The 25,453-nt window shown below is 42.4% G+C and overlaps 1 protein-coding gene across 1 annotated transcript; it reads left to right on the top strand.

Annotated features, from left to right (window-relative positions):
- The first annotated feature begins 3,209 nt into the window (after positions 1 to 3,209).
- On the top strand, positions 3,210 to 25,371 carry syngr2b (synaptogyrin 2b). Its single transcript, XM_084319347.1, has 4 exons — positions 3,210 to 3,517; positions 16,595 to 16,832; positions 21,636 to 21,772; positions 22,006 to 25,371. Exons 1-4 carry the CDS (start codon positions 3,407 to 3,409, stop codon positions 22,282 to 22,284), a joined length of 765 nt encoding a protein of 254 aa, XP_084175473.1. The 5' UTR covers positions 3,210 to 3,406; the 3' UTR covers positions 22,285 to 25,371.
- Positions 25,372 to 25,453: the final 82 nt, after the last annotated feature.

Here is a 25,453-nt window from a genome sequence, read left to right as displayed (position 1 = left end):
AGAGAGGAGAGAGAGAGAGAGAGATCTTGCATCTCTAGCTAATTTTCACTGGAACACATGACTGAGAGCAAACTGAACTGCATTCAATAGGTTCCCATCATTTTTTTTATTGACAGGCGACCCTACTGAGGTACAAAAAAAACGACTGTGACTGCAGAATTTGAAATACATGAAATGTGTTTGTTGGTGTTGTTCTCCTAATGTTTAAGCGAAGCCTCATATCATCTAACCTCCAAGTTGCTCTAGTAACCTGGTCAACTCTTTTTTTTTTATCTACTTTTTTTTTCTCCTCCTTTTTCTGTGATTTTTCTCCCCATCCCAATTTACCTCTTGTGCCAATTCTCCCTCCCCTGTCCTGATCGTTGCTCGCATATGCCCCCCACTGGCCGGTTGTAGGGAGGATAGAAGCCTTGCATCACATGTCCACTCCGATACATGTGGAGGCAGCCTGTCACATCTTTTCACCTGCCAGCGCGGACTCTCCTTTGGCGAGGAGTAACGTGTAGGAGGCTCACACTGCCCCCGCCATTTTCCTGAATTTGCTGTGCAGGCGCCCCAACCGACCTGTAGGAGTCGCTGTTCACAACGACCAGACTACCACCCTTCGACTTCCCACCCGCTAACTCTGCCAATTGAGTTAGTATGACAGCCGGCCCAAGCCGGAGGCAACGCCGACAGCCGGATTCGAACCCGGTGTCTCTTGCGTTGGTGACGAGCGCAATGTCTGCTGCGCCACCCAGCTGCCTAACCTGGTCAACTCTTATAGGCTACACCTTTCCTTGTATTATGCTTATATTTGTACTAAGTATGAAAAAATAAAAGTACATCTGTAGGCTGCATGATTTTCATAAATGTCAATGTTTGTACCGTACGTGTTGAGGTTATGCTCTCCTGAACTTTGACATGTTCATCAACTTGTCACAAATGTTTATGTTTTATGCAAAACCTTTTCTATATAACAAGTGAATTTCAAGGTTCAAATAACCATAGTGGAATAGGCCTAAAAATATGACTATTTGATGTGTAGTACACGTGGAGTAAAATATAATAACATTCCCGTTATTGACACTGTTCCTAATTTATACAAGTGACATGTCATCAGCTTGTGACTGCAACTTGTTCCTGTTCGCGGACGACTCTGAGACTGCTGGTCTCTGACCAGAACAAGTTACAGGTTGAAAAAACCCTCAGCTCAGAACTCTGCAGAATCTGCACCTAGGGCAGCTGGGTGGCGCAGCGGACTAAGCGCTCGTCACCAACGCGAGAGACACTGGTATCGAATCCGGCTGTCAGCGTTGCCTCCGGCTTGGCCGGCCGTCATACTGGCTCAATTGGCAGTCAGCGGGAGGGAAGCCGGTGGGGTGGTATTCTGGTCGTTGTAAACAGCAACTCCTACAGGTCGGTCAGGGCGCCTGCACAGCGAGGGAGGGAAATGGTGAGGGTAGTGTGACCTCCCACACGTTACACCTCACCAATGAGAGTCCGCGCTGGCAGGTGAAAAGATGCTGCTGGCTGTCTCCTATGTCTCGGAGGAAGCATCTGATAGACTTCAGGGCTCCCTAGGCCGACCAGTGGGGGGCACATGCGAGCAACGACCAGGAAGGGGAGGGGGGAATTGGCATAACGACTAAATTGGGATGGGAGAAAAACACAGAAAAACAGGGGTTGAAAAAGTGGATAAAAAAAAAGAATCTGCACCTGGCTCGCTGATAACAAACTATCATTACACCTTCCCGGTAAAACAGAGTCCATTATCTTCGGATCAAATAACAAACTCAGCAAGGCCAACGGCTTCTCTGTTACAGTGGGTGACAATATTGTCACAAGGAAAGATGAAATTACATACTCCATCCTAGAGGCAAATCTTTCCTGTGACAAGATGGCAACCAATGTAATCAAAAAAGTCAACCAACAAACAAGATTCTTGTACCGGATCTCCTCTCTGGTAAACAAGAATACCCTGAAGACTCTAACAGGAGCATTCATTCAAGGGTACTACGACTATGCTTGCACATTTATTCATGGTACCAAAGAACCTCAAAGGCACTAAAAACAAGATTACAAACATCACAAAACAAACTGGTCAGACTACTGCTTGACCTTACTCCTAGAACCCACCTCACCCCTGTCCACTTTGACAACCTAGGATGGCTTAGAGTAGACGACAGAGTACAGCAACTTGCAATGGGCCTGGTCTACAAGATACACAGTACACTACACCACTAAGGTACCCATGTACATGTCGAAATACTTCCCAAATGTCAGTGAATACCACGACCACAACACCAGAGGGAGTTCCACAAATCATGTTCAACCCAGATTCGGCTCAAACAAGGGACTAAACACGTTCCGCAATTATGCCACATCAATGTGGAACGCCCAACCACAGCTGTAAAGGAATGTGAATCACTACCCACCTTCAAAACCGCTCTCAAAGAGCACCTGGCTGCAATTCGAAACTGGCCCCCGTAAATGTCCAAACCCCCCTCCCACTGTACAGTTTCCTCCCCCTCGTATGTACAGTATATATTCTTTTCTGTTAGGATCTCTGTTTAACAGTACTGTATATTTGCATATCTTGTATGTCACAAATGTAACAGTACTGTATATCTGTATGTCATGATATATATCTGTATGTTGTGACAGTGTATGTCATAAATGTCATTATGAATTGAAAATGGGGGACCCTGATGTAAACAAGTCAAGTTGGACCTGTCTCAAAACCCTGCCCTCTTTTCTTGATCCTCCAATCACAGCTGTCGCTTACCTCTGACTTCCTCGTACAAACAAAGTTTGTACAAGGAAGTCAGAGGTAAGCGACAGCTGTGATTGGAGGATCAAGAAAAGGGGCAGGGTTTGAGACAGGTCTCTTATCCATTCTACAATCTGTTAATAAAGTTTTCAATCAATCCCTAAAATGGAGATACCGGTATTCAATTCAAAGTCCTAAAAACCTGTAGGAAAAGTTGCCCACGGAGTTACTTTCTACGGACCCCTGCTCAAAGCCAAGTATGGGGTTTATAATCGTATGTGTAGTCCGCCGAAGCCATTAGAAGCGTTTTTTTTTAAACTTTTTTTTAACTTTTTTTTTTTAACATTTCAAAATGACAATATCAGGCTATTGTTCATTTATCAAGGGCCCCACTCTTGGTACTCTGTGCAGCCCCGCCCCCCGCCTCTCTGACGCGCACCAGGAGGAGTACGTATAGTCTGCGGAGACGACGCTTTGCACGGGTGGATCTCGGCGTAACTAATAATCCTTAGCATTATTTAGCGAGAACCTTAATGATATTAGTAGGGTAGTTATCTGTCAAGTCGGTTTAAGTCACTGTGGAAAAATAAAGACCACTTGTTGTGATTCCGAAGGCTCGGGAGGAGAACTATAGCTGCTGTACGTACAGACATCATGGAGGAGACGGGCGGCGCCACTGCTTACGGGGCTTCGCTCGCTGGAGGAGGCTTCGATTTTCAAAAGTTTGCCCGTCAACCACAAACGATCGTGCGGGTCCTTAGCTGGGTGAGTGGGGCACACTGAACCACGCACAGTATTATTATTACACAATACAGCTGCTGGGCAAAGTTGTAAAGTCTCCAGACTCTCCAGGGAGAGAGACGTGCAACAAAACGTGTGCGAACAGGTGGGACTGGTTTTAATATATACAATATATGATAAAGCCACGTGTGAACATATGATATCTATAATATGCTAGAATAGACTGATCAAGTTAATCTTATTCTGTATAGGACCGTAGGCCAGTAGGGTATCCTACAAAATAACATGCTAGTAGTAGACAGGGTTTTCATTCTATTGGGAGACTTGGGGGCAGCTGGTGTGATGACACAACAACAGTGACGGGACAGTTCAGCACCGCACATTATTATGCTTCTGTAAGCAGGCGACTGCATCACGCTTGGATGTTATTGTAAAAGGTTGACGTTATGGTGACAAACTGCCATGCAAATAATTACAATACTCCCCCCCCCCCCCCCCCCCCCATCTACCTTTTGTGCAAGAATCATGCACAGTCAACAGTTAGGATGTAGTCTATTTTAACTAATATTGGTTTCTGTAAATCGTTTCCGACCTGTGCTTGCTTGTGTAGTTGACATTATGTTCAGCTTCGGTTAAGTCGGGAGGATTTTGTAAAACACTCCAGTCAAGCCATAACAAAAACCCTTTGTATTTGTGTTTGTCATTGAATTCAGAGCTTCTTGCACTGACATGCCTCCTTCAATAGTTTACATTGGTTATGATTTCAAATGCAAATAGGAAGCATATCGATCATAGCCTAATGTTGGGTTGGCTGATCACCATCTAGCTTTTTCTATTAAGAATGAGCAAGAAACAACCCCTTTGGGCCTAAATTATTACATAGTGCAATCTCAAAAGATGGAGAGAGAGAGAGAGAGAGAGGCCCATGTGGTACAAAAGAGGGTTCTGCATTTCACAGGGAACGTTTTGGGAGTTCTGCTCTGATTGCTGGTCATCTGTTGCTACAGATTAGTTTTTCTGATTTAAAATGGAACATTCTGGGGCATTCCAGATTTAATCTCAAACAGACAAAAACAATAGTAAATAGCAATCCTACATTTAAGTCTCGGGGTAAATGTCATTCTGCATACAGATTGAGGGGATGGAATCTGCCCTTCGCCATTATAAGATAAATGCCAAACGGAAGATCATTTTAAAGCCCAATCTGTAATTAAAATGTGAACAAGTGGATAGAAAAAATTTAATAAAAAAAGATAATTCTCTAGTTGGTTGAGGGCAATTCCAGCGTTATGGATGTTACATTCAGAGAGACAATTGGAAACTTAACTTAACATTGACAAGGCATCGATTTGAATTGGAAGTATAATTTACACATTTTAGTTACACTTATTGAGATAAAGATGAGCCTGCAGTAAAAAATAATTTTACCTTTTGGATTTTGAGATAGGTGACAAAATTCACAGCGTTATGGATGTTACGGAAATGGACAAGCTTTTCGGACTCACTGAACACATGATGAAAACTCTGTGAATATCTTTTTCAAAGAATAACATGTTTACTATCACTTTGTAGAGAAGGGTTTGAGGTACCCAAAAAGCACATTCAGGAAAACCTGGCATTTCCTCTCAAGGAATGAATCACAAAAAAGTGCCGTTATGGATGTTACATTTTTGCGTTATGGATGTTGCATGTCTGAAATAGACAAAAAACACTATAAAAAATAGGGCTTTACCCACATGTGTTTGACTTTGGTGGACCATTTTGAGGGTCAAACCAGTCTGGATTCATGTTATAGCCAGGAAATGCTGAGAGAATTGTTGAATATATATAGAACACAAATGTTCTAGAATGTTCAATTATGACATCATACTGTGACATCACAAATGTTCTAGAATGTTTGATTATGACATCATACTGTGACATCACAAATGTTCTAGAATGTACAGTTCTATTATGACATCATACTGTGACATGTTCTAGAATGTTCTATTATGACAATTTTTGGAAAATAGCTCTTTATTTGATTAACATAAAAAAAAGTGTTTTCTATACAGAGAACAGCAATATTAATATCGGTTAAATCAGAAAATGAGTTTTGGAGCAATTCCATGAAAATGTCAACCTCACCATGAAAAAGAAAGTTATAAAAAATCGAGTCCAATGCACTCTGCCTGGACTGGTTCAGAGAAATGGTATCTCCCTCTGTTATCCATGTGAGGATTGAGGTGTTCACGAATCTGATCAAAACTGACCCAGGACTTGTCCTCTTTGGTTGGAAGTGCAGCGGTAAGCCTCCATAAGGGACATGGACATGTGGCGTTTCTGAACCCTCTGCTTGACTCCCCTGAAATGTTGTCCCTGGAATAATACTGGAATAATACTCATTTACTTTTTGGTTTCATTTGGGGTTTCTGTGTTTTTTGGGGTGGGTTTCTTGTCACGATACTCGGCAAAACAATAACAAATACACATGTAGGCTGAGCAGACGCGAGGGGGAGATGGCCGACAGCAGCCGATTAGCAGTAGGCTAACGTGGACACTGCTCTGCCAAGACCAACAATGTGTCAAAAAGTTGTGTCTGGGAATATGTTGGATTTTAATCAAACAAGGAGTCATGACTAAAATACTTCTGATTTAAATCAAACAAAGGGGTCATAATCGGACTTAACAACACATTTTTGATAGTGTTTTTTGTCTATTTCAGGCGTGTAACATCCATAATGCAAAAATGTAACATCCATAACGGCACTTTTTTGTGATTCATTCCTTGAGAGGAAATGCCAGGTTTTCCTGAATGTGCTTTTTGGGTACCTCAAACCCTTCCCTACAAAGTGATAGTAAACATGTTATTCGTTGAAAAAGATATTCACGAGTTTTCATCATGTGAGTCCGAAAAGCTTGTCAATTTCCGTAACATCCATAACGCTGTGTATTTTGTCACCCATCTCAAAATCCAAAAGGTCAAAACATTTCTTATTGCAGGCTCATCTTTATCTCAATAAGTGTAACTAAAATGTGTAAATTATACTTCAAACAAAGGGGTCATAATCGGACTTAACAACACACATTCACAATGTAACATCCGTCACTTGCAATGTAACATCCATAACGGTAACATTCATAACACTTGTAAAGAATACAAAAAATAAGACCAGAATGACTAATTGTTGCTAATATGTCATCTTTATAAAAGTTAGCTTTGCTTAGGAAGTTTGGTTGACATTGCATTCCAGATGCATGTTTTATGACAACTTTTCCTGGAAAACGTTATGGATGTTACATTCGCTGTCCCATAAAGGGGCATTATAACAGCATGCTTCACCTGCCAATGGAAAGACACAAAGTACATAATTGATTCACATATTGATAGCCCTTCATGACCAAAGGTGAGGTTAGAAAAATATCTGTTGATTTTTTTTGCCATTCTGGCCATTCAGAAAGTCATACAATTAGGTTAATCGAAAAATAAAATTTTACATCATTGTGTCTATCAATATAGACCTTGATGATACACTTGAAATTAGTTTGGTTATGATCATGTTATTTTTTTCATGGTGAGGTTGACATTTGCATGGAATTGCCCTTGACTGAGCTTCTACAAGGAACAACACTTATGTCTAAAGTTTGTAAACACTGAAGTAGGAACTGGCCTATATTCTGAATTACAATCTGTTTTTTTCCATAAAGCTCATTTCCATATACTAACAAATTGGTAGATTTCTTGAAAAATGTATGTGAATATCCCCCGCCTTTTATATTTTAATTTAAAAAATCCATATTAGGGCTTTAAGAAGTTTACCTATAACACTGTGTTGGATTTGACCCTCTTGGTTCACAACGTTTAAATGTAACCCTTCAACAACAGATCACTGATCCCCCTGACCGTGCCACCAGCTAACATCACTGCTAATGTTTATATTAGGGCCAATAGCAGCCTAGCGTGTTTATGTACAGAGCAGACCTCTGTTTGGTAGCAGAGAGCACGACAGCAGTCAGACTGCCATGTGTGAAGAGCGGGCATATCTATAAGTCTGTAAGCCTGCCTTGTGTCACAACATGTAAATACTGCTGCTGGGTAGGCCAGGACAGAATGTGCCCTCACTTGCCATAGCAGTACTGTCTGTCTGTCTGTCTGTCTGTCTGTCTGTCTGTCTGTCTGTCTGTCTGTCTGTCTGTCTGTCTGTCTGGCTGTCTCTGTCTCTGTCTCTGTCTCTGTCTCTGTCTCTGTCTGTCTGTCTGTCTGTCTGTCTGTCTGTCTGTCTGTCTGTCTGTCTGTCTGTCTGTCTGTCTGTCTGTCTGTCTGTGTGAAAGAGAGATGAGATAGGGGAAGATATGCTAGTAAACAGGGTTAGATGATGTGTAGGTAAGAAGGCGATACATCTCCCCCTCTGTCGCGTGTGCACTGCACGCTATCCTAGTGTAGACGGTTTCAACTTGACAACAAAAACAAAACATTCTAGAACGGACTACATTTCATTTCCTGTCAGCTATTATTGATATTAGCCACATTCCTACGTGGAAAGTTGGACAACGTTCCACTTGCGTTCCACTGTCAAACATCTCTGCCCAAATAGGAAGTAAACTAACCGGTGCTACCTATACTCACATTGTTTTCCCTCAACATATTATATCTTTGTTCCCCCTCACATTTCTTTAGTCTCCTCTTATAGATAAGAACCGAAAATGAGTTGAAAAAAGTGAAATTTAATTTCTGTGCATCCTTGTTTATTCACTTGTCCATGGAGAAGGCGATGAACGCAGCTATAAAGGTATGGTTTCCTTGCGCAGAAGAAATAGTCAGTTTACCTTTCTTTTTTTTATCCACTTTTTCTCCCCATTTTAAATTAGTCTCATCCCAATTTCGTAGTATCCAATTCTTCCCTCCCCTGTCTTGAACGTTGCTAGACTATGCCTCCCACTGGTCGGCTGTAGTGAGGACGGAAGCCTTGCATCACGTGTCCCCTCTGATACACGAGGAGGCAGTCTGTCGCATCTTTTCACCACAGCAGCTCGAACTCTCAGTGGCGAGGAGTAACGCGTGGGAGGCTCACGCTGCCCCCGATGCTTCCTGCTTCCGCCGCACCGGCGTCACCAAACCGACCTGTGGGAGTCGCTGTCCAGTGTCCACAACGTCCAATCCCCACCCACCGGCTTTTCCACCCTCTAACACTTGGCAATTGTGTTAGTATGAACGACCGGCCAGCCGGTAGCAACGCCGAGAGCTGGGCTCGAACCCAGCGTCTCCTGCGTTAGTGGCGAGCGCCTTGCCCACTGCGCCAATCAGCTGCCCGTCAGTTTACCTTTCTGATAACTACATCACTGCATAACTCGTAAAAGTTCAGACAAGCTTAATTCTTAGTTATTTGTGAAACTCCGTATACACCCAATTCACAGTTATAGCCATATTTTTCTTTCAAACAAATTTGGTTGCGGATGATTTGGTACAGATTTAGACATGGCTGTTTAGCAGGCTGGGACGTACAGACGTAGAGAAAGCTCTGCGTAGGACTGTGTGGATATTAGCAAACGACACTGTAACCAGACTTGGGGTCCGAGCAATTCCACTGAAACGGCCTGTACGTTGGTCTCGGCTGGTTTGACATCACAACCCAATGTTGACCTTGTACATAAAGTTGCTGTAGAGGAAAAGGAAGTCGGCAAACCATCTGCTTTGAACCACCTCTCACACTTGTTAGTACGACAAGCTCATTCTGAAGCAAGGTGTTCTGCAAAATCGGGTCAATCAACTTTCCATTACAAGTACTTCACTTCACAAGAATTCTATTTGGACTGAACAGGCATGCTAGAATGTTTTTTCTCCTCTGCAATTAATGACACAACCTTAAAAAGAAAAAAACTTGTCCTGAACCAGGAAACCTTCGGTTAAAACCATCTTGGTACAGCGATGCTGTGGTACAAATGTAGCATGGCAGTAGAACAGCTGCTGGGCCAATGTTCCACTTCCATTTACTCGTTCCAAATTGCAGACTAAGTAGCAGTTATTTTTTAGGTGGAAAAAAAGCTATATGCTGCAAAATTCAAACCCACACTGTTATGAGTGTGTTAAGCCACAAGCAGCTGAGCCAAGAAGTGTCCTTTATGTAACTCCACGTGTTCCGTAATTAGATCATGTGGCGTCTTGACATTCCTAGTAGTCACAGTGGTCCAGAATGATGGATGGTTTAGGCGAGAATAGGTGAAAATCAGCAAGGCCACTCCCAAGAGCTGTAGTGATGTCTGTGTTCAGACCAGCGATGTAACGGTAGGACATTTCACAGTACGGTACGGTATCTACCACTAATTTACTCTGGGAGTGGATTCGAAGGTGGCTACCAGTGATGTCATCGTGTTAATTACAGCTCCATGAAATATATGCAAAAATAGCAATATCTCGTCTTATAGGGACTGTTACCTTATCATTTCACTGAGCTGTAATCAACACAACACAATCACTGGTGACCATATTCAAATGAATTTACTCGCAATAAAACTGTCAAACTAAAGGAACGTGTGCAAAACTGTTTAGAGTTGTTGGGTGTGTGCAGGGCTTGAGATTAACACCCGCCACCCGGCAAATGCGGGTAGAATTCGGCAGTGGCGTGTAACTCTGTCACTCTTTTTATTTTTTTTACTTTTATTTATAGCATGTTCAGCTCTTTCTGGCCACGCAGGACCGATTAGAGGGAGAATGGGAGGAGAGGTAGGGAAGACATGCGGCAAATGGTCGCCGGGACTGGGAAACGAACCCGGGACGACCGCTTCGCGACTCAGCGCACTATGTGGTGTGCTACTGGAGCGCCCCAACTCTGTCACTCTTACCAGCCACTTTGGTGGGTGACCTTTTTTCATTTCCCCATCACCGCGAATCCGCCCCTCAATTAATATCGCCGCAGGGGGCATAATCCCACGGGATAATGCATTGGGAAATTGTGTCCCACGGGGACATCTACCCCCATGAATATTTTCGCGCGGATTGGAATATGGGCACGCGTGGGAGCTTGCGCAAAATCGGCGAGATTTTTCCACATTGCGCCCCGACCTTTTCCCGACCTTTTCGCTGATGGAAGTGCATTGGGAAAAATATGCCCCCCACCGAGTTCTACCCCTGGTAGCTTGGTAGCTTGCGCAAAATGGTAGCTTGTGCAAAATCACCCAAATCATTCCACGTCAACTTTTCCCCCAACGTTTTCGCTGATTGAAATGCATTGGGAAGTTGTAGAACTGACCGAGATCTACCTCTGTGAATATTTTCACGGGGATCGGAATACGAGCATGTGCAAAATCGGAGAAATATAAATACCTATTTATTACTTTTTGGGTGGGGGAACGAGCGTGGGGATTTTTGGCTGGTGAAAATGCTGAGTGGCTAGTGACTTTGGAAAACCATTAGCCACAGTGGCTGGTGAGCCAAAAAGTTAATGTCAAGCTCTGGGTGTGTGTGTGAGATAAATAATAAATCTGCATTGTTTTTTTGATGAAGTAGGCCTACTTCAACACTTTCAGTGCCAGCAGGGGGCGCACGATTTAGTGCTTGAATGCCCACCATCCACTTCAATGTTAGCGTTAATAACGCCTAATTTATGTTTTAAATTATGGCTATGTGTCTAATCTGCCCGTCGCTTATCAATGACTCGTTTTCCCGGTTCATTTTCGTTTTATAGCATTTTGAAAAGCCCTCGTTTTCAAGGAAAATAAAAAGATTCCATTATAAAAGACGTTTACTGGAATATTCTAGAATACACAAAAACGTTGTCATTTTTCAGCCTATTAATTATGAATAGTTTTCAAATAAACGCTAGATTATCGATGGTATATGTGTACGTATGCACGCTGGGGCCGCAAGCTGAAAATCGATTATCTGAGTTCCTCATCAGCGATCGCGCACACAGAGACACATCACACATAGGGGACACGTTGATATCTCAGCGAATACAACTCTGATTATCCCAAGACTGGTGAAATAGATTCCTTACCTCATATCAGATGTTCTCCAAAAAGATCATTCCAATTCCTGATCGCCATTCCAAAAATCGATCACTACTGTCTACTATCGATTGGCTACTATGAATATATATTCCAGGCTGTTCTGAGGGTCCACAATGAATCCGATCGGCTCGGGTTACATGCCCGAGAAGTAAAATGTGGATTCTGGATTTTTCTTTTCTCATCCATTTTCATTGAGTCCATTCCAAAAGGGTGCATTACCATCTGGGAGACGATAGGGGGCATTTTTTTCACATCTGAGCTCCTACAGGGGCTGCATACCAACGGGAGACTCGTTGATGAAATATGAATTCAGATCGCTAATAAAAAAATAAAGCGCTAATAAACGTCGTGCATTCAGGCATTGGGCTGATAAAACGTGATATGACGTGATGGGCACTGAAAGTGTTAACATAGCAGCATATGGAACACTGGTGATGGGGTAATACTGTGGCTATATGTTGAAGGAACATTGCAGGACACCACATGTGCAAGTCGTCTCATCTGTTGCCACACTATATTCTATTCAACTCTATATTATACAAAACAGGAGCTCACGCAGGAGCATAAATTGCACTGAATTACCTATTTATTTAGAGCCAACAGATAGACAACAGGCAACTGCAGACACACAGCGTATAGGTGACAATGTCAACATGTCCTCTGGTCACCTGTTTGTCAGCATGTCCATCTGTAGTTGTTTCTCCTTCACTTTCCATCATTCCACTATTAACAGAAACACTGAGTTCACCCATCTGTTCCTCTAATGGTCTCCCTTGCTTTTCACTTCTCTGTATTGTGGAACTCACCCTATTCAGGTGTCTCTCTCTCTCTCTCTCTCTCTCTCTCTCTCTCTCTCTCTCTCTCTCTCCCCCTCCCTTAGAAAATACCAAATGTGGAAAGTAACTAGTAAATTACTACCTTTTTAATAGATATAAGAGTAGTTTTAAGAGTACAATTAGGTAATTTTACAGTAAATCATACTGTCTCTTCTGTAAATCTTTTTAAATTAATTTATTAATTCAACCATTCATTCATGTAAATAAATATATCACCGAAAGTACTCAACCTCTACTGTCTTGAACTATGACTGAACACAACTTACCATCGTTAGATAATACAGTTTGAAAACGTTCTTCCTCTGAAAATGTCAAACGGAATTATATGGTTTTTCGTCTCAGTTACTCGATATGACTATTTCTGTATACGATTTATATTAAAAAGAAATAATAATAATAATAACGGTACTTCTACTTGAGAAATATATTTCATATCTCTTTCCATCTCCTTTCTCCTTGTTGCTTCTTTCTCTCTATTGCTATATTTGTCCCTCTCTTGTCTCTTCAAATCAAGGGGATTAAAGGCTCTCTCTCCCCTCGCCCCTCTCCCATTCCATTACACACTCTCACTCTCTCTCTCTGTCTCTCTCTCTCTGTCTCACAGTCTCGTAATGAATGTTGTGAGGGAGCTGGTGGCTCTCGAGTCACATGGCAGGCAGCTGCAATGAGAACTAGGTCACATGGTTAGCTGGGTAACCGGAGCAGAGCAGACAGCCACCGGACGCAGTCTTTACCTCAGTGTCCTGTACCCCAGTGTTCTGTACCCCAGTGTTCTGTACCTGCGCCCGGAGGACAGTAGGGTTAAGTGGTGATTTAGTGTCCTGTTCTATTGATCTGTGCAGTGGCCATATTGTTTGGGTCTGTGAGGCTTGGGTCGGTGTGAGGAGACCGATTATCCTGGCGGTATGGGTGTAACGATTCAACATCACAACGATTCGATTACGATTCTTCAGGCAACGATTCAATGCATCATGAAATCTCTTCATTTGACCACGATTCGATTCGATACATTTTCTATCAGTTAATTCCCCCAAAAAATTTGAATACACAAATGTGGCTGTGGGGAACTGATTCACTCAGCATGAATGGACTATAGGTCAATAAAAACAATACACACACACAAAAAAACATAACAATTAATTAATTTAAATTAATTTAGATTATAATTGATTCTAACATATTCAAATCGATGCATCGAATCGAACACATTAGAAGCGATGCATCGAATCGAACACATTAGAATCGATGCATTTAGATTAATCAATGCATCGTTCGTTACACCCCTACCTGGCGGTGTTGGTTGCTGAGTTTGTCCTGTTGGTAACGGATAGTAAGTTAAAGAAGCGGGTGGAACAGTACAGTAGGATGGGTTGACTAATGCTCTGGTACAACAGTAGGAGGAGATGAGGGGGTCGCTTAGGACGGTTGTTCTCAAACCTTTTCCACGTCAAGGGCCCCCGAATTGTCATGTAATAGGCCATGGAGCCCCATTTTATAAGATTTTGTTCCAGGGACCACTATCCGAGAAGATATTTGTTGATGATGTAGTCTAGAATTACATAGCTGTCTAACTATGCCCCGTTTAGCTGGGGACCCCCTGGAACCCCCTCAAGGACCCCTAGGGGTCCCTGGAACCCACTTTGAGAAGCCCTGGCTTAAGACACAAGTTTAAACGTGTGCCATTTCATACTGTTCCTTCAGTGTTGATGAGTGTGTGTAACACACATTGACATGATGTGTGAAGCCTTTCCCTGGTTTTCTCCTCCCTGTTCTCCAAACCACTTGATTAGTGAATGTCCTGCACCATTAGGGATGGGTACCTTTCACATTTGAACCGATACGGTACCGGTACCGCTGTACCGGTACCTGTGAATCGATACCGGTACCCAACGGTACCTTTTTTCGGTACTTTAGTCTAAAAAAAAAATGAATTTACCTACCTCAGTCGTGAAAAAAAAAATCCTAACTTCAAATAACTACAATTTCGACCGTTTTCGGCTTGTCATTGCTCCAACTGCTTTGTTGTTGAATCAAGTCAAATCCTAGGTAAGCATATATTGTGCGTGTAACGCCTCTACTTCCTCAGGCGCCTAAGGAAGTTCCAAGTCAGTCAGAAGATCCTTAAGAACTTCTACTCATGTACAATAGAGAGCATCTTGACCGGCAACATCACCTCCTGGTTTGGGAATAGCACTGCACAAGACCGAAGCAGACTACAAAGAGTGACACGTTCAGCCGAACGCACAATTGGAGGGGGGCTCCCCACCCTCCAGAACATTTACAACAAGCGTTGCAAGGGCAAGGCTAAGAGAATCATTAAAGACTCCAGTCACCCGAACAACTGCCTCTTTGAACTGCTGCGGTCAGGCAAGCGATACCGGAGTCTCAAGGCGAGCACAGAAAGACTCAGAAGAAGCTTCTATCCCCAGGCCATCAGGCTGCTAAACGAACAATGAATGAACACTACACAACAACAACCACCAAACGCACATAGCACACACATCCACACGCACACACTCACTTTAAACAAACACACTGTAGCACCCACTCCACACACTTTATAGCACACACCCACTTTAAACAAACACACTGTAGCACCCACTCCCCACACTTTATATTTATTGATGAAGGATTGCACTACAACTCGTACACCTTACTGTAAATTGTACCTAAAATTGTACCTCATCCCATTTCTGCTTTGCACTAGATAGTACTGTACATTAGTACACTGCATAGTATTGTATATTATATGGTAACTCAGAACATTGTACATATGTCTATACCGAACACTGTGACCTCATTTTTCTTCTTCTAAATTACATGCTATATTATGTTATTTGATACTATCTTGTCTAGCACAGTCTCTGGAGCGTAACAGTAAGAAGCATTTTGTATGAAAGTATTCTGTACTTCTGTATGACAACTATTAAAGAACTTGAGAACTTGAACGTTGACATGAAAAGAAAAAAGGTAAAAAAAAGAATTCTTTCTTTTTTTTCTGTATCTCACTTGAATCGATACTCTGTAGTACCGACGTGTTTCGGTTCGGTACCTCAAAAGAACCGAATTCGGTACCCATTAGGGATGGGTACCTTTCACATTTGAACCGATACCGGTACCGGCACCGGTACCTGTGAATCGATACCGGTACCCAACGGTACCTTTTTTCGGTACTTAAAAAAAAAAAAAATAAAAAAATAAAAAAAAAAAATTTTATTAATTTTTTTCTTTTAAAATTTTTTTTTTTTTAATTTTTTTTTTCATGTCAACGTTCACACGCACAATATATGCTTACCTAGGATTTGACTTGATTCAACAACAAAGCAGTCGGAGCAATGACAAGCCGAAAACTGTCGAAATTTAATTTACCTACCTCAGTCGTAAAAAAAAATCCAAACTTCAAATAACTACAATTTCGACAGTTTTCGGCTTGTCATTGCTCCGACTGCTTTGTTGTTGAATCAAGTCAAATCCTAGGTAAGCATATATTGTGCGTGTGAACGTTGACATGAAAAGAAAAAAGTAAAAAAAATAAAATAAAAAAAAAATTAATAAAAAATATTTTTTTTTATTTTTCTTTTATTTTTTTCGGTTTCTCACTTGATTCGATACTCGGTAGTACCGACGTGTTTCGGTTCGGTACCTCAAAAGTACCGAATTCGGTACCCATCCCTAGTACCCATCCCTATGCACCATAGACGCTGCTCTTGCAAACCATTGGGCTGCTTCCACAGACCAGTAAACCTAGTATTAGACTAAACATTTGCTGTCAATCGAGATCTTCATTGAAGAAAAATCCTGTAATCTTGGACTAGGCTTAATCACGTGTCTGCTGGCATGCAACATGGATGGATGGATGGATGGATGGATGGATGGATGGATGGGTGGTTGGTTAAATGGAAGGATGGAACCCTGCTCTATTCTCTTTCTCACGAAAATAATTCTATAGCTAAATAGGGGTGTAAATATTTGACCCCACTTTGATTACGAATTACGATTCTTCATTTGACCACGATTCAATGCGATTCGATTTACGTTTCGATCAGTTAATTCCCTGAAAAATTGATTCCCCCAAATGTGGCTGGGAAAACTGATTCACTCAGCATGAATGGACTATAGGTCAATATAAAATCGATTCTAACATTTTTAAATCGATGCAGTCGAATCGTCACCTTAGGATCGAGGCATTGTTACACCCCTAATGGATAACAAACCTATCCTCTTCTTTTAATTGTCCATCATCAATCATTCCCTGTCCTGTGTCTCTCTCTCTCTTTAGATCTTTGCCATAGTGGTGTTTGCCTGCATCACGACCGAGGGATATGTGAACCCGTCCCATAGTCCCGACGCCCACTGTATCTTCAACCAGAATGACTCTGCTTGCCACTACGCTGTGGGCATTGGAGTCATAGCCTTCCTGGCCTGCGTGGGCTTCCTGGTATTGGATGCTTACATGCCCCTCATGAGCAATGCACGGGAGAGGAAATACGCCGTCATGGCTGACCTGGGCTTCTCAGGTGAGTAGGAGGGGCCTAGAGTCATGTCCTGATCTTTAGACCACCAAGGAGGGTAAAATCGAGGAGATGTCACTAGAGTTGTTCCGATACCGATACTGGTATCGGAAAAGCCGCCGATACTGGCTAAAATGCTGGTATCGGTATCGGCGAGTACCCTCTAATGCTGCGCTCCGATACCATATGACGTAATTTATCAACAACACTGGTCTGTTGAGTAAGCATTATAAAACAAACGTGTGCTTAATCGATTAAAGTGTCAATGCCATTTGTCATTTTAACAGCAGATACTTTCTTAAATGTCATCGTCCCGACAGAGCGGTGTTGACGGAGAGCTCATGGGTTCGCTTGGTGGCTGGTGTTATTAGCGTCAGCTAACCGAAAGCTAGCTTTAACATTACCTTGGCTAAAGTTGGGGCTATTCATATAATCCAGCAATAATGGCTGCAGACCTGCAAGCAAAGTACAGCAAGTTGGCAAAGGAGTATTCCAAGTTAAATCACAATGTCACCAGTAACGTTACAGTCTTCTATGGTCTTCCCATATACCGGTAGCTCATGCTAGCTAACGGTAACGTTGTGATTGCACAATTGCACGTCGCGTACACAATTAATGACATGTTGCGGACAGCCATATCGGCGACAATGTTTAGCTTTTAGTGCCAAATGATAAGAGTCTGAGGCGGAGTCTCAAAAGAGAATGTTGAATATTTATTGTGCAAAAATCACAACAGATACGACTGCTACTGAACGGAGCCTTGTAGACAGACTGAGTAGGGTATATCTGCAGAGCCAGTGGGTAGCGAGTGCAGCAACGTATAATGTCCGTGTGGATCATTGGAGTAGGGTATATCTGCAGTGCTGAAGCCCCATACTCATTGATTAATGATACTAATACAAATCTATACAATCACCTGTTGTTGAATAAATACCATTACTTTCTAGTTATGACTAAAAAACAGTATATATAAAACAGTATTTGTTAAAAAAAAAAAAAAAATTATATTTATAAAAAAATTATATAATATCGTTTTTTTTTTTTTTTATGTATGCACTGGTATCGGATAAGTATCGGTATCGGCCGATACCCAAAGCTTAGGTATCGGAATCGGATCGGAAAGGAAAAAATGGTATCGGAACATCTCTAGATGTCACCAAAGATGTCACTTGTCGTATTGCGTCATTGGAGTGTGACGCATGCGGTTACAATTTGCCCACATTTCCATAAATGTTGTCACCAAACACTCTTGATGACTGACTGGTGACTTAGCCTACATTATTAGCCTTGGTTTGGACCAATGAGGGGTAAATGGAGATGTGGCTGCCTGTCATATTGTGTCATGTCATGTGAAAAGTTGGGGTACAAGATATTCCCATTTAATTTAACACTCCACCAGCACAATCTGAGCATGTGCCGTACCCCCAGCAGACTTACTAGTGACCTAGCCTTGGCTTGGGACCTAAAATGATGTGAGTTATGGACTGGACACTGCCACAAAGTTCTCACTGAAGAAGCTCAACACTGGGAGACGATGGTCCTTCACAGTGGTGAAGGAGAAGCCATTTTTGAATGGTATTATGATTCTAGGTTTGGACTGGATAGGCTGTTAGTGTAAGGCAGGGCCACCCAAAGTAGGGTCCACTTGCTAAATGTGGCCCTCCACAACATTATTTTTGGTCCTCCAAAAGGCAGCAAAGAGCGACGAGAAAAGAAGGTTTGTAAAAAGGTTTGGGCACACCTGCTGGCTACTAACGTATGGTCCAAATTCTAGTTCTCTAAATAGCTTTCCCTCCTTTCTCTGTTCTGTTTTCTCTGTAGGGCTTAATTTGTACTTGAGACCGTCTTACAAGCCGTGTCAATTAGGCAACCACACGTCTAGTCTAGTCTCCGGAAAAATGATATAATGAATGTTCCATGATGGCCGCTGAATGTACTTGCTCCAATAGATCCCTGTGAGTTGATGAGTTCATCTTTCTCCAGTTAAACAACTTTTTATTTATTAACTTTTTATTTTGTTACACGTAGCCATATTGCTGGACAGTAGTCCAAATGAGACTACACCAAGGCTTGAGGAAAGAGGAGCATCTGCTAATTACAAACTCACCTCTATTACATTATAGTAATTCCTTTCCTTATTAGGGATGCCCCCCAAAACCCGGTTCTAAACGCAAACCGGTACTAAATTAGAAAAAAAGCTCTGACGTTATCTGTACTGCTATCGATACTCGAGAAATTATGGAGTTTTTTTTCGAGGAATTTAAACGTTGCAAACTATCTCTCCTCTCTCTCTCTGTCTGTCTCGCTCTGTCTGCACGAGAAGCGGGACTGAGTTACACACACTCGTCGCGACGCGAGCCGCTCACACAAATGCACATACGGGTACTTGGCTCCGTGCACACAGACCGAGCTCTGCGCAGTGCGCTCATCATGGCGGAGAGAACGAAACGCTCTAAAGTCTGGGTACACTTTACGAAAGTCGATGCCGACAACGTACGTTGCCACAAGTGCAATAAAACATTTGCAAGTATGGGTGGCAATACAAGCAATTTGTCAAAACATCTGTTGTCAAAACATAACATTAGTCTGCAGAAATGCACGTTTTCGACTGCTTTGCTCGCAGTGTTCCATCCACGTCCACTGCAGGTAAGCCAAGATACGGAGTCAGCTAGGCTAATAAGGAATTATTATGAATAGGCTAATAAATAAAATATAATTGCTTAGCTAATTGTTTAGCTACAAAATACAAATATATTTGAAAGATGACAACTTTTTATAGATCGTCAGGCTGAGGCTGCAGCCACCATATCCCAGCCCACCCCTCCTCCCTCTACCACCACCGGTCCCAGCCAAGCCCAAAGTACCTTCACCCTAGCAGCTAGAGGAGGGATGACAGAGGATAGGGTGAACGAGTGTCACAGGGTTACTGTTGCTGAGAAATAATATTTATTTATTATATTTATTTATAATATTTATTTATAAAGTTATAAATAATAAAGCAAAGCGGCTAAGTGGCGCAGTGGGCAAGGCGCTCGCCACTAACGCAGGATATGCTGGGTTCGAGCCCAGCTTTCGGCGTTGCTTCCGGCTTGGCTGGTCGTTCATACTAATACAATTGGCAGTATTAGGGGGTGGGAAAGCCGGTGGGTGGGGATCGGACGTTGTGGACAGCGACTCCTACAGGTCGGTTGGTGCGCCTGTACAGCAGAATCGGGAAGTATCGGGGGCAGCGTGAGCCTCCCACGCGTTACTCCTTGCCACTGAGAGATCGCGCTGTGCAGGTGAAAAGATGCGACGGCTGCCTCCTAGTGTACCGGAGGGGACACGTGATGCAAGGCTTGGTCCACATTGCAGCCGACCAGTGGGAGGCATGGTCTAACAACGTTCGAGACAGGGGAGGGTAGAATTGGATAATACGAAATTGGGATGGGAGAAAAATTGAAAATGGGGAGAAAAAGTAGATAAAAAATTAAATAATAATAATAAAGCAATGTCGATCCTGTTCTTAATTAATTGTCTTTTTTTCTTGCAAAATAATCAAAAAGAACCGATAAGAGTATCGATGAAGTACTGAACCGTTAAGCAGTATCGATAAGAGTAGTATCGATAAAGTCCTAATGATACCCATCCCTATTCCTTATTGACTGCTCCAAGATGGTTGTCTATCAAGGGTGATTCCTTATTGAAAGAATACTTGCTGCAACCTGTTTTATAGCAGTGCAACGTTTATAGAGAGACACAATTGTTTGTCTTTGCCCGAGGCATAGTTTTGGATCAGAAACAATAGGCTACTTTTTTCTCCCCCTCCCCTTTTTTTTTTTTTTTTTAACATTCAAAGCTAGTTTTTTTTGTTATCCATTCAGAAATAGACAATTAGACAATTTCCCTGGGGAACATTACATTGTCCAAACCTTTTGTGCTATTTTTTTTATAAATATCTCCAATTGATTGCAACATATTTGAAGGCATCGGCCTCTAGTTTCTTTACTAGCTAAAACCGCACCCACTGGCATTTCCCTGTTAATATGACTCAAATCACCCATCATCTGTGATGGAGCAGTGCATCTATAATGCCCTTATACACATGTTGAAATTCAGAATCAACTCCTTTGACAGAGAAATTCTGCACGACCCAAGTTCAACAATATTTGACGAACATTGTTTCTCAGCTTCCAGAGTTGCAGCCTTCCTGCTGACCTGTTGTATAGAACTTGTAAGTCGCTTTGGATAAAAGCGTCAGCTGAATTACTAAATGTAAATGTGACCAGTCATCGAAAACAAAGCATGTTGTGGTCATTGGAGGCGACCGAAAAAGATTCCCGCGCACGGCACACCCACAACATCGGCATATGATATCAAACTGCCCAAAAAGTAGCGCTCTTCAGTTGAACCAACCTCGGGCGTTATTACTCAGTGTGCTAACAGAGTGGAACCTGTTCTTCCTGACATCGCATGCATTATTCATGCTTATGGACAGTGAGAGACGTTAGGACACGGGTGGGTGGAGGGGCCAGACGACGCTGAGGAAATTAAACATTCAGCAGGTTTTCATGGTACACTCATTCTTTAGGGGAGAACAAAGAAGTGGTTATAGGGAACCAAACATTTTAGAACTGCATCTGATCAACTGAGCAGATGGTGACGCAAGCGTCCATTTTGTTCTCATCATAGTGGCTTTTGTTAGACTTTTAATGTTTTTTCACATCATAATTTCCAATGCCGAACCCATGGAAATCCTGGAAATGCCTCTAAACGCTTGATACAGTGTAAAAACAACTCACTCGTGTCGTGTCTGTGTGTGTTCTTTAGGGGCGTGGACCTTCCTCTGGTTTGTGTGTTTCTGCCTGTTGGCCAGTCAGTGGGGTCGCACTCATAATGTTGATGGAATTCCAGAGGACGCGGCACGCGCCACTGTGGCCTTCTCCTTCTTCTCTATCGCCACCTGGGTAAGGAGGACTGCTACTACATCCCTCGTTCAGAGACCCACTTAATACAACACAGCTCCGGGCATCCTGCTTGCCTTGATAAATCTGTTATAGTCAGTCCCGCTAGGGCTAGGTGAACCTGCCCAATACTGCTCGAATGATTGATTTACATTACTCTTTAATGATACCAATGGCTGATCGATTAAACTGATTGACTGGCTGACACGTTCTTTCTTTCCATCTCTTATTCCCAGGCAATCCTAACCTACTTTGCCTTTGGTCGTTACCGCCGTGGTGTGGACGATGTTGCCGTGCCAACCTATGCCGAACCGGATCACCAAGATCTCCACACCCCCTACCCCCCGACCTACGCCCCGACCGCCTACACCCCCACCACCTACACCCCTACTGATTACTCAACGTACCCCACCAGCGGGCCAGACGTGTACCAGCCAGAGGCATACCAGCCGTCTCCCTTCTCTGCCAGTACCCAGCCACAAGGAGACGTTGGCTACCAGCCCCCCAACTACTAAGCCAAGGAGAGATGCGTAGCGCGGAGGGGGTGGCGTTCCCGCTCGCCTGTCTGCGTAACCCATCACAGTCGGACTGCACAGATCCATAGATCTCTACATCATATTGATGTGGCGAAGCAGATATTTAACGCAGTCTTCCCGGTGGCATGAGATCTGAGAATCTGAGCAGTGATGATCGCTGATAGGAGACCAGGAACACTGCCCGTTTAGGTAGAGGGCCGTAACTGCTGATCTTTTGTCAGATCTTTTAATACATCAGCCTGATTGTTGATGGTTGGGTAATCTGATCTCAGACCTGCGCGTAAAGGCACAACTTTTACCTCAGTTGGGGCGGTTCCTGAAGGGGAGGGACAAATGGAACACCTGTTCAACTGTCATGGGAGATATTAGGTCATGTGATGTGGCATAATGGGAGGGGGGAGGGGGGTCTATGAATGAGAGCTCTTGTGGAAGTGGCCAGCACTTAGTGTGTTCCTCTCTGTTCAGAAATGGAACCGAATGCCTTTATTTCAGAAGAAGAATGTACATAGATATCCACTATGCAAAGCCACTATTTTTATGGTTGTATGTGCCTCTTATCTGTGTGTGTTCATGATTATGATCATGTACTGTTTATTTCTTTAGGTGCTTTGATCTGGAAAACATGAGCGTGCAAAGTGAATGAGTTTATTTAATTCAGCCAACCAATACTTAACTGTGAGACTACTGAATCATATGGGGGGGAGCCAAGAATGAAACCAATGTCCCAAGTACAGAAGCCTACTGTCTTGAGTAAAACATTTTTCACCCGACTTCGTAAGCCGCAGAGGCCGAGAAACGCATTTCTTAGCACCCTGTGTATCTGATCATCTGATAACACAGTAAGGTCATCTAACTTTGCCTTACAGACTGCCTGTTTATCACAGAAAAGCTCTTCACTTGTTCAGCGCCACATTAACTCGGTAGATGTTAGATTCAAAGTCAGTTCAGTCTCGGTTTATTGTTTAGAAATTGTATCATGGGTACAGTATTTGGGGAAAAAAAAAAGATTGATATTGAGAGATGGTAAAAAGAAAATCAACTTAAAGCCAATCTGTGATATTGTATTAGCCGAAATAACTGGGTTGGTAATAACAGGATACAGGCATCAATGTATAGAGGTATTTATTGAATAGTAAGTCATTGCCTTTATAAATGTGGAACCTTGCTGCAAAAGCATTCAGATAGACGGAAAGGAAGGACGTGTAAATAAGTAGGTATTTATTGAGTGGGTCTGTCCCGATACTAAATAGTAACTTATTAACCAACAACAATGCTGCCTTCTTCAGCTGCTAAGCACAGCCAGGCCTCAGTCTTCCTAAAGGGTCTCAGTGGCTGGTTGGTCTTCTAGAGACTCTTGGGTTGTTTCACCGTGTTTACAGGCTCCATTTCTTAACTATTGTCCATTACTGGGAAGGTAGACCTTAGTATGGAAATTAATTTCTTTATCAGTGGCAGAAAAACATATTTGTCCACAAACCTTAACGAAACCACCGGTTTACGCCTCTGGACGGTGCCTTAAAGTATAGTCAGTTAAACACCCGAATGGCCATGATGAGTGTTCCGTCTGTAACTGAGTTACAGAAAAAGACATGTCTAAAAGTAATAATTTTGGGGGGGGGGTTTGCCCTAATTGCCAATGATATCGTGTCATTTGAATGTCTGATCTCTGCAAATGACAGACCACACTTTGAGTGCAGCTCTATTTATTGAGCGGTGATACAATGTTGCCATGCTATATATGGGAAACATTTGGAATAGAAGCGCGAACATAGCTCAGTCTAAACATACAGCTTGCCCAATGAACACACGATTGGAAAACACCGGTGTTTTGACTTTGAGTACTGTAAATTGTGCCATGATGCACATACTCAGAGATTGAGTAAAACCTCATGTTGCCCTGGAGAGATTCTAGTTTTAGTCGTATATCTCTACAACAGTTCTAAGAGGACGGGTCACACAGCCGTCTTCTCACAGACGTCACTCGGCACTGGGAGATAATGTTAAGTGTACTTAACAGTGCACTTTGTCTCCCAGTGAGACGGGGGACATTTCTATCTAATTCTAGTACAACACCTGTGTTTACATTAACAACATGTAAGTAGAAAAAGGGGTAACCACTGCGCTCAGACAGGTGCGTAGTCCAACATTAATTAAGTCACAAAAAAGGGAGTAGGGACCGCACTCGAGGAAAGTCGTTTTTATTTTAATATGCACAATTTGTATAAGCACAAAAGGTTTTCAGCCATCCGGCCTTCGGGCACACTGATGAAGGCCGGATGGCTGAAAACGTTTTGGGCTTATACAAATTGTGCATATTAAAATAAAAACAACGACTTTCCTCTAGTGCGGTCCCTACTCCCTTTTTTGTGACTACATTAAATGGAATCAGATATTGTATTAAAACTGTTGTATGAAAGCGCAAGGTTTTGTGTTACCGTAAACAAAGTCACGGCTGAGATGATCTACGGCACGGGTTCTCAGAGCAGGGTCTCCAGAATGATGGAGTTTTTATTTCACTTGGCTCTGGCTGAGCTTGAGCTAGCAGGCATGGTTTGCCAAATCGATTAACTCTTAAGAATGAAAAACCACCAACATTGGTGTTTTGCAGTTATTAATTACACCAAGTGTAACCCTGTGTCACAATCACTTGGCATGAATGACTAGTTTTTCAATTATGATTTCACTACATTGTTGTCTGAAATTGTCCCTTAAAACTACGGTTAATGTAGATAGTGGTTAAAACGACATTTGATTTATGTTAGAAGAATCAGATTTAAATCAAAATACTTGGATTCGGTTTAATAGGTCGTGATTACCTTGATTTGTCAGTGATTTCATTACATCAATTTATTTTTTATTTAAGCAAGGTCCATAATGAAGATTGGGGATGTAATAGATTTGTACTATAATTTCTTTTGTATCACGTGTGATGTCTGTAAAATGATTGTGGTGCCAACCAAGCCAAAGGTTCATCATGGCAACATAAACCGATCTGATTAGCTTTTGGTTTGCTTCATTTGACATACCAGAGTTATGATTGATTAAAGCCCCTATATGCTTCCTTTCCATGGGTTTTCATCATTTAGTCACAAGAGCACAATAACTCAGAGACTTGTTTATAAGTAATCTGCGGGAGACGCAGAATAAA

This window comes from Notolepis coatsorum, assembly GCF_963971535.1.
Source record: "Notolepis coatsorum genome assembly, chromosome: 7".
NCBI lineage: Eukaryota > Metazoa > Chordata > Actinopteri > Aulopiformes > Paralepididae > Notolepis > Notolepis coatsorum.
Note: the sequence above shows the minus strand (reverse complement) of the source record. Positions and strands in the feature narration are given on the sequence as shown.

Coding starts and splice junctions, on each gene's coding strand:
- syngr2b (XM_084319347.1), top strand. CDS start 3,407: ATGGAGGAGACGGGCGGCGCCACTGCTTACGGGGCTTCGCTCGCTGGA. Junction 16,833..21,635: donor GGCTGACCTGGGCTTCTCAG/GTGAGTAGGAGG, acceptor TGTGTTCTTTAG/GGGCGTGGACCTTCCTCTGG. Junction 21,773..22,005: donor TCTTCTCTATCGCCACCTGG/GTAAGGAGGACT, acceptor TCTTATTCCCAG/GCAATCCTAACCTACTTTGC.